Source organism: Trachurus japonicus, chromosome 3, assembly GCF_045865225.1.
Source record: "Trachurus japonicus isolate A0001 chromosome 3, Traja_1.0".
Classification (NCBI taxonomy): domain Eukaryota; kingdom Metazoa; phylum Chordata; class Actinopteri; order Carangiformes; family Carangidae; genus Trachurus; species Trachurus japonicus.
This window is the reverse complement of record NC_140909.1, coordinates 2,551,028-2,561,386: the sequence shown is the minus strand read 5'-3', so window position 1 is coordinate 2,561,386 and position 10,359 is coordinate 2,551,028. Positions and strand designations below refer to the sequence as shown.

The 10,359-nt window shown below is 43.3% G+C and overlaps 1 protein-coding gene across 1 annotated transcript in view; it reads left to right on the top strand.

Moving 5' to 3' along the window:
* The window catches only part of pir (pirin), a 37,884-nt gene extending 27,830 nt beyond the window's left edge, over window positions 1-10,054 (top strand). Inside the window, exons 8-10 of the mRNA XM_085805151.1 lie at window positions 3,673-3,755; window positions 6,876-6,942; window positions 9,484-10,054. Coding sequence (XP_085661277.1) covers window positions 3,673-3,755; window positions 6,876-6,942; window positions 9,484-9,602 — 269 coding nt within the window. The 3' untranslated portion in view covers window positions 9,603-10,054. The remainder of the gene's footprint in view (window positions 1-3,672; window positions 3,756-6,875; window positions 6,943-9,483) is intronic.
* Window positions 10,055-10,359: the final 305 nt, after the last annotated feature.

Below are 10,359 nucleotides of genomic sequence, written 5' to 3'. Positions count from 1 at the left end.
CAAAAGTCTGTTTTTCATTAACCAGTAATCGGGGGGCGACCCCCATTCCGAAGGACCGCCATTCCGACGGTCTGCCATGTGTTTTATTTCGAAAATTGACCGGATTCTCTCGTGGTTTGACTTCCTGCCCGGCTTGACACGATCGCAAAGATATTAAATAAATGGAAAGATACTCCATGAACGGCTGCTCCAATGATATGAAATGGTTACACTTCCTGTCTCTCTAAGTGGGCGTGGCCAACCGTCACCACCTCGTCTGTGAACGTGTGTGTGGATTTATACAATTTGTAGGTAGATGAAAGTGAGATATTTATATATATATGCTGTTTGTTTGACGTTGCCTAGGAGATCTGTGCCAAATCTGGCGCGAGTGTGTCGTAGAGACAGAGACAGGTCTGGAACAAAGTGGATTTTCTCCTGATGTGTCCGTCTGAAAGTTGCCATTTTGGTGTCAAACTGTTCAGAAGAGATGTGGCTTGCGGAAAATGAGTCCAAAATTTATTTAAGTGACTGTGGGGAGAAAGGACAGACCATAATCGGTGTTCACGTTAAATCCCATTGGAGTCAATACACTCTATGCTGCCTCTGGTCTCTCTAAAGGGGCGTGGCCGAGCAGAAGCCTAGTGACATCATACAGGAAGCTGACTCCTCATGGAAGGTCTTGGTTTTTAAACCGTCTTTGACGATTGCGCCGCAGGGACAGCCCCCCCCTCCCCCCACCCCCCTCCGAAGTTTCACCCAGGTGCGAGTCTGATGCAGCCGCGGCGCTCCTGCTGAAAAATAAATGTCCTTGCTCTGTGCTTTGGTTGGGTTTAGGCAATGTAGAAAGGAGTTGGTTAAGTTTAGTAAAACGATCAGGTAGAGGCCAAGAAAGTCTCTACTAATATGCAGCTCCTCTGGGAGTCGAACCCTGATCTCCCGTGTCGGTGGCGGATGCTCTAACCACTGTACTACCAAAGCATTTGCTGCAATGTGAGAACCCAGTGCATTAAACCTTTTAATGGCGGACTTTTTTCAGGTTTGGAATGGCAGCCCTTTTCCATAAATAATTAAGGGCCGACATTCCGACACATTAAAGTAAACGTTCGGAATGGCGGCCTGGAACCCCAGTAATCCCCCCGTCAACAAAGTGAAGTGTTCCTTTCAGCTCTGAATGAGCCGTTCATATCATTCATATCTCCATGGAGACGGTAAGCTCGGTGCTGCTGCCATGTGGTGTCGCCATGTTTTTACCTTCAGTGGCAGCGTGACGGTAGGAAACCATGGAAACTCAACGGAGACACCGGAGCTGTCGGCTCAGTCACCGTGGTAACGCAGTGAGGAGGAATGGAGCGTTACAGTCAGTACGTTTACATGCAGAGCTTAATCCAGCTAGGCTCAAAATTCGATTTTGGCGTCAAGTCGGACTTCTGTCCTTGTCTCAGTTTACATGCAACTGAGAAAACCGAATAACTGACGGGGTCCATCGCCCCCTCATGGTGTCACCCGTCGTTTCAGCAGGTTAATACGCCCCCTGTCCTGTTGACTTTTCTGTCACCTCCTAAAAAACTGAATATAAACAACTTAGTAAGCTTATTAATAAATTCTCAACTGCAGTTCCCGACCAGACGCGCCAGTCTGGGCCGGATTCACGCTGAGAATAGGGTACGGGCTTCCTTTTTTCATCTCTCTCTCACTTTTTTTTTTTTTAATAAAACACTGGTCGCGCTGTGTGAAATGCATTGAATCGGCGCTGATGTTGGGTTTTTTTCTTTACTTTGCGGGGTTTGGCGGCTTCTCTGCTCCACTTGGTGCCGTCTCTACGGTTGTGGAGCATGCGCACATGCATTGTCCAGTTCTACTCCGACTAAGGTGTTTACATGACGGAGAAAATCTAATTCCAATCGCATTATCTGGGTGTCTTAATCGGAGTTCTCAACTCCGATTTCAGTCGGACTAAGGTGTTTACCTGCACTTCAGTTGTCCAGTTATAGTCGGATTAAGGCAATAATTCGGTTTTTTCAAGTGTCATGTAAACGTACTGACTGATGCTGCATTCACCTGCAGTCGGGCAGACGGCCGTCGCTAACAAACCAGATGTCATTTTAGTCACAGAAGTCCAGAGAAAGACGGTAAAACGATACCACATCGCCATGACAACATATTGTCACGTGTATTGTTTTGCTTCGTGCTGACGGACCACTTGTTTACATAGAGGCTTGTTTATGCCGTTACGTACAGCGGCTGTCGTCCGTCTGCCGTCTGCCCAATTTCACGTGAATGCAGCATGAAAAATACCGTTGAGTTGCTTGCGATATACAACCACAACGCTAGATGGGAGGAATTCCTACACAATGTACCTTTAATATTTGCTGCTACCACCTCAAGCAGAGTAGAAAAGTAAATCCGTCTGAGTGAAGCTCTCGAGTGTCGGGATCATCCTCATCCTGGGGCTCGAGTCTTTCCACCATTTCTCCCGGCGTGACGGCGTCCATTCTCTGTGTTTCATACCTTCTTTTTTATCAGTTTTGGACTAAGGTGATGATGTTGTTTACAGACGTGCAGCAGCTACAACCCTCAAACCTCTGGACTTCATCTATCACTCTGCTCTCAGATTTATTACCGGGGATAGATATGACAATGACACCCATCTTTGCATCCCATATGAAAGAGTTGGTTGCTCCTCCCTCGCATTAAACACTGGTATCTGTTTATTTTCAAGGCCCTTCATCCCTACTAGAACATCGCTCTGGATCTTATTCAACTCGTTCCAGTAGTTTGATTTCTCTTAAGGTCTGTTTGTACATTCAGAGCTCGGTAAATCAGCCTTTTCTTTTGATACTCCAGATTCATGGAATATTCGGGCTGGAGATTATTCCCTCTGATGCTGAGTTTAAATGTTTGATGTCTGGTTTTTGTAAATCGCCCTATGATTGTTTTTCAACGTCATTGATAATACTCTGTTGTTTTTTTATGCTCTGTTGCTGCTGTAAACTCAGTGACCAACGAGTTTAAATAAAGGTTTTTAAAAACAAGCCCACAGCGCCACACGCCAAGTCTATATTTTGTTTTTTAGGAAAATACTACCGACTCTAACATAAAGGTAGAGTGTGTTGTGTACACTGCAAAAACTCACTAACTTTCCAAGAATATTTGTCTTATTTCTTGTCAAAATGTCTCATTTCTAGTCAAAACTAATCTCTATAAGACTCATCAGCTAAAAATGATCTTGTTTTCAGATAATTTTCACTTGTTTCAAACTAATTTTCACTTGAAATAAGTAGAATAATCTGCCAGTGAAAGCAAGTTTTTTGTGTTTGTAATAAGAAAGAAAAACTTGCTCCACTATCAGATTCAGATAATCTGCTTGAAAGAAGTAAAAAGTGTCTAAAAACAAGCTGCTTTTTAATGTGATGAGTCTTATTTTAAGTAGAATGAGATTGTTTTGACTAGAAATGAGACATTTTGACTAGAAATAAGACAAATATTCTTGGAAAGATTTTGAGTTTTTGCAGTGTAGAACACAGATCAGTGATGTAGTCTATGTGATGCAGGTGCGAACAGTGTTTCCACCTCAAAAGCAGTTGACCCACTACAACAAATTAGACTACACCATTGCTACAGTTGTGGAGGATGAAAGATTAACTGGTTCCAAAACTGAAGGAGTGTTGAGCGTCTTCCTGTCTTCTGCAGGTCCGGATGAGGAGCAGCAGCAGGTGGAGGCTCATCACACTGTGGTGTTTGGAGACGGAGACGCAGTCAAAGCTGAAAACAAGGTGACTGACTATAACTCTATGACCCAAACTAGTGATTCCTAAACACCTTGACTTCTTACTTTTATGGAAAGCTGAGGATAATTCACACCATTAAGTTTTAATTTTAGGCCACAAAACAAGCTTCCTCCATCGTTTCATGTTCTCGGCAGCATGTGGAGCTGTTTCGCCATGGTAACAGCGCAACACGGAAACAAGGAAACAACTAAAACCTCAAAACTTAAAGGGGATTTGCCGTTTTTTACAATCTGGACCTTATTTCTAGCATAAAATCTGATCATTTCCTCCCCCAGATAACTTTGGTGTCATTACAAGTGGTTGTGATGAAATGAGCTCCAGCCGAGAGGCGCGTATATCCGTATGATGGAGTCTACAGGGCAGCAGAATGCAGCCTCTAAATAACACATTATCTGCAGAGAAACTCCTTCATTTCACCAATATTTAGTTCTGATAGGCTAGTGCTATTCCCCTCTGAGTCCGGGGTTAGCTGTTATCAACATCCGGGGTCTGTAGGTTGACCTACTGACCTCTGACCTGGATGATGTCATCTCTGAGCGCCGCACGGCTCATTCTGATAATAATCATTCTGCTTCGGCATTCGGGTCCATTTTTATCTCAACTAGCCGGAGCTTTAGTGAGTCCAGGTTGAGGAGAGGAAGCCTGTGGAAGCTGAACTTCATCCAGCTGCTCATTTTGTTCTGACAAGTCAGAAACACGCAGAAACCAACCGTAGCATTAGCGGTAGCAACAAGCCGCGCCGCACTGTAAGTCAACCTACAGACCCCGGACGTTGATAACAGCTAACCCCGGACTCAGAGGGGAATAGCACTAGCCTATCAGAACTAAATATTGGTGAAATGAAGGAGTTTCTCTGCAGATAATGTGTTATTTAGAGGCTGCATTCATAGACTCACATTATATGGATATACGCGCCTCTCGGCTGGAGCTCATTTCATCACAACGACTTGTAATGACACCAAAGTTATCTGGGTCAGTAAATGATCGTATTTTGTGCTAGAAATAAGGTCAAGATTGTAAAAAAAAAACAGAAATTCCCCTTTAAAACCATGACAGGACTACCTCCTTCCTCTTTTCCAGCTTCACACGTCACTTCTTTAAGTTTTCCCGGTTCTTCTTGTTTTCCCTGGACGAGTCTGTCTCTGTGGTACAGCAGCGCCTCGGTCTCAGATGTTTGATGTGTCGTGTCTCCAGAAACATGAACTCACCACAGATATGTAACTGCACAAAGTTTGCGTGAGTCTGTCGCACAACAAAAAACAACTTTAAGTCACCTCAGCCCTTCCCTTCCCTTTGTGTGTTTTCTGTTTTAAAGTAATAATGGTGTCAGAGCAGAGGAGGCTTTCGTGTCTCCATTCAGAAAAGTTCATCGTGATGAGCTTCATGTTTCTCTGTAATACACAACGACATCTGTTACAGTCATTTAGTCACATGAGAGGGAGTTGGACTGTTGGACTGGAAATCCACACGGCTGTGATCCGGTCGCAGTTTCAGCTCAGTGTTCGTTAACGACCAACAACCAATTAGGATTTGCTCTTATTCGTCTTTTCGTCAACACATTCTAGTTCTGTCTCTGCACTTGTCCTGGACAGTCGAAGCCTTTAGGGACATGTTTTCATACCTTTGATTGGATCTAAGACAGATAACAAACATTAATGGAGGCTGAAGCTAATTAACAGTTAATGAAACACCTGTAAAGTGGAGAAATCCAGCTCTCTCATCCAATCACATGAATTCCTCTAAAACAGCTGTTGTGTTGCAGCTGGATTTGTTTGATTTCCAGATGTTTTCACAGCTGTAAAACTCTGTTAACTCCCGATCAGGATCTTGTTAAATGTGTTGTAACAGTCTTTTCTTCAGTTCCATGTAAAAATCTGTCAATATTGTGCTTCACGTTTAGTTTTACTGACTCAATAGTTCTGTTGACCTGAATCTAAACTGCTGCTGCTCACAACTTAAAGGGATACTTCACCCAAAATCCATAATTCAGCAATCAAAGTCGACCCACCGTCATGCCAAGGAAGGGTTTGGAGAACTGTCAGAGTCATCAAAACTCTTTAGGAGTTCCAGGCGGGGTCCAACTGGTGGCGGGTTTTCATATAATGGCAGGAAAGTGCAGGAAAAACACAGTTTTTATTTGGACCTAACCAACTCACATACCCCTCCGCCCAGGGTTAGCGCCCGCCGATCATCAGTTGGTTAGGTCCAAATAAAAACTGTGTTTTTCCTGCATTTTGAAGGGCTGGAAAAAATTATATTATAGCGAACAATGGAACTGTGTATTTTTTTTTCAAGTAAAACCTCTTTTAGGCCACGAAAATAGGCCGTTTCTTTGGGTCCATTCACAACACTGTATGTTGTAAATCTCTGGGCAGGGCTATTATGGGCTGGCGTTGCTAACGGGAGGAGTGCAGAGAGTCTTCTACTGCAATTAAAGTACTTAGGGGCTATTTGTAGATCATACAACCCCACTTTAAAAAAAATGCTACTATCCCTTTAAAAACAGAGATCACATTAAAAACTTGTCCATGTCTTGGCTTCAGGACACTTGGGTCAGTACAGACGAGCAGTATGGAGGTATCTGGATGTTTCATAGTGTGTGTTTTGGACCATTCAAAAGTGAACTCTATCCACCGCCATTATATGAAAACCCGTAGCCAGCCGGACCCCCCCTGGAACGCCTAAAGCGTTTTGATGACTCTGAAAGTTCTCCAAACCCTTCCTTGGCATGATGGTGAGTAGATGATTGGTGAGTTATCGATTTTGGGTGAAGTATCCCTTTAATCACATTCATCATGATGTTTTAGAGCAGTGGTTTCCGACCTCTCTGGTTGTTTATACCTTCATATCTCTCTGCTCTGTCGTTACCTTCAGAAAAGTGATTTTCCTTTCACAGATTGTCCAAGGAAATAAAAGTCAAAGGGAAAAACATTTCTGTGCAACTTAAATATTTAATTTTCTCTCTTCAGTCATCGTGATTAACTGATTTCCACATAACAAATGGAAGGTTTTTCTGACACACACACACACACACACACACACACACACACACACACACACACACACACACCCAGCGGTGACAGTTCTGCCTCTTCTTCTCCTCAGAGCTCTGAAGTTTCCCACTTCGTGTTAATTGCTGGAGAACCGATCAAGGAGCCGGTGGTTCAACGCGGTACGTCATCCAGTTGTTAGTTTAGTTACCTTCACCTTATTAACCAGTTAACGCACGCTGTACCGCCCACGGTACGGCTCCAGAAGGTGGCGCTAGCATCAATTACCCCCGAACATTTTTAACAGCAGCCCTTAAGCATATATATTCATGTTATACATTGTTAGAAAGCTTAGATCGCCCCGATCAATTCAAGACCACCCATGATTTTTTTGGTTGCTCACAGCCCTAACAGGATTAGCAGTTAGGTCGGCTAGCCGCTAAGCTAACGTATGATGCGTACATACCTTTCAAGTCTTCCCTTTATCCACAGCTGATCTACAGCGACCATCTTATGACACAAGACCGTTTGTACAGCTTGCCAAGTATCCATGCTTGTGAAATATGAAATCCGTTTCCTTCTAACCGAAGTATTTTCCTCAATATGTCCATGTGTTTAGTCCAATGCGTAACGTAATACACGCGGATCAAAACAAAAACCGGCCCCGTTACCGCATTTTACGAGTTGCACGGCGATCTGTGACTACATGTGACTGAATGTTTACATCCGTGAGGTCTTCCTGCTTCAAACGACACCACTCAGTAGCCAATCGGTGGCGAGGATGGGCCGGGACATGTCTCGAAAGCCAATGAGGACACGTGACGATGAGACTGACAACGTGACTTTGATTGACAGCTGCTTGAGCCAATAGAAATTGTCCGTGAAATGAAGCAGATAACCTTTTAGCCAATAGTCTGAGGTTTTCAACGGTGTATGACACTACGCCATCACGTTTGGTTGCTGATAAACAAACCCTCGTGTATCCGACGTGCGCGCCACCCGCTCCGCCGCATAGAAATACACAATGCAGATAGGTGTATAATTCTATAATCCACTGCTTTTAGGGGTGCGCCCTCTACTGCGCGCCAGGAGTTTAGCGGTTGTATTTTTTTTGTTTCTTTTGGTCTTTTGACTTGAAATTTGGACTGCAGGAAGCCAAGACCTGTGGCTGTGGCCTAATTGTGTCTATAGCCTGCTGAGAGGTCCCTGAATGTCTGTACCCATGTCATTCTATAGGCAAACCTATGGGCGGGGAAACAATTTAATCATTCTAACCTTTGCCATTTTTGTCAGTAAAGTCACAGAATCAAAAAAACACCTTAACAGTAATCCTGAGACTGTTACCTTTACAATGATACCAGGCACATCTCTGAATCTTAAACTATGTGGGATCTGTGCTGCTCACAACTTGGGCATGGCGTTATGGCAAAAAACATGAAAAATAGGGGCGTGCATTAAGAGGTTAACCAGAACTCAAGTCAGTCTCACCAGGGGTGGACAGTAACGGAGTAAATTTACTTGAGTACTGTACTTAAGTATATATCCAGAGGATTTGTACTTTACTTGAGTGTTAGATTTCTTTGGTACTTATTACTCTTACTTGAATACATTTCCAAGACAAATATTTTTTACTTTTACTCGAGTTAATTTCTAGGAAGGCTGAAAAGTACTGGTTACTTTCAGTTCTGCTATTTTTTTTTTCCTAAAATCCTATTGGACACAAGCTGTGTTTGTCTGTGAAGGAAACCCTAACCCCTAAAAGCAGCACATCAGTGCAGCTGCTTTCAAAGAGTTCATTCTCACTAACAAGAGTTAAAAGCTCCTTACATTCATTTACAAACTATTAGAGTCATTCATTGATGTGAAAAATAAGACATTTACTCTGACTCTTACTTTTATTTTTACTTAAAGTAAATTTAAAAGCATGTACTTTTGGATACTTAAAGCAGAAGTAAGCAATATTTTTGTGTTAATCTAAGTCTTAAATAGTTCTATCTTCCGACAGCAATCACTTCTATAGAGTGTTTGGTCTGAAACACGGGTCTGTCAGTCACTCTGCTCTGCTCTGAGCCCAGGAGAAAACTTTCCTTGTATCCTACAAGTTTTATCCAATGAGGAGAGAGAACGGCATAAAGGGGCAGTCCTCTCTGTGTGTGCAGCCAAGGGATGCGCCTGAATGTGGTGACGTAGGGACGAGGACCAATAGATCCATGACGAGGGCGGGGGCTGCTAACTCCATCGGCTGACAGGAAGTTATGGTGCGTTCAAGGCAACTCGTAACTCGTGTTTTTCCGACCTGTGAAGTGGTACCAGTTCGATCTGGTACGAGTTCACGGGTCAGAAGTTACGAGTGGCCGTTATAGTGACTTTCACAGGTAAAACAGGTCGGAGAAACACGAGTGGGTTGCCTGGAACGCTACAAAGTCGTAAGTTGTGACTTGAAGCTGTAACTTACGGTTTCAAAAGCCTGCCTGGAACGCAGCATTAGCCAAAACGACCGGATCGCTTACTTCTGCTTTAAGTACCTTTAAAAGCAAGTACTTTTTTACTCTTACTGGAGTAACATGTCGACTGAGCTACTTTTACTTGTAACGGAGTAAATTTTGACCAGTAGTATTTGTACTCTTACTCAAGTACTGAGGTGGAGTACTCTGTCCATCTCTGAGTCTCACTAGTGAAATCATGTTTGTTGTGTTGTCTTGTGTTGTGTTCATTTGCTTCAGGTCCGTTCGTGATGACCACAGAAGAGGAGATCGACCAGGCGATCAGGGACTATCAAGGTGGAACAAACGGCTTTGAAAGAGCGAAGAACTGGAGATCCAGGATCAGAGACTCTGTGTGACCCGTCACCAACACGGCGCCGCGCTCCGTGTCCCCATGGAAACTATTGTTTAACTTGTTACAGAAACATATGTATCTGATATTAGTTTGTGATATTCCAGCACAATATGAAGGTTATGAAGGTTTATGTCTCAGATGTTGCTTCTGGTACTTTCCAGCATCTGTTTTAACTTGTTCCACATCCCAGAGCTTCAAGTGGGAGTGAATGACATGGCCCATTGTTAGCACAGTGCTACTCCTTCCCTTGTTAAATTTCACTCCTGTAATAACTCTGCTGTTATGAAATCCTGACAGCTGCACATTGTTATGAAGATAATTCAGCGTATAAAGTCAAAGTCAACAGTTTACTGTACCGCAAACAGACTTTACTTCAGGTCCAGCTGCTGCAACAGCAACTCAGAAGGAATCAGTCGGTGTTCAGCCGTCAGACGTAACACCACCTCAGGAACCAAAAACCAGCCAACATGAAAATGAAATGTTGTTTCATGTTTAAACAATATTATTATTACTGTTTATAATGATTATAATTGTTGGTCCTGCAGCCAACAGAGCTGCTGCTCCATCATTTACATACAGATTAAAGGTCAACTCTGTTGGTTACACAACACTCAAACTGGGCCAAGTCAGGTAATGGATGGGTGGATGGATGGATGGATGGATGGGTGGATGGGTGGATGGATGGATGGATGGGTACTGGATGGATGGATTGATTGATTAATGGATGAATGAGTAGTAGTAGTAGTAAACCTTTATTTAAC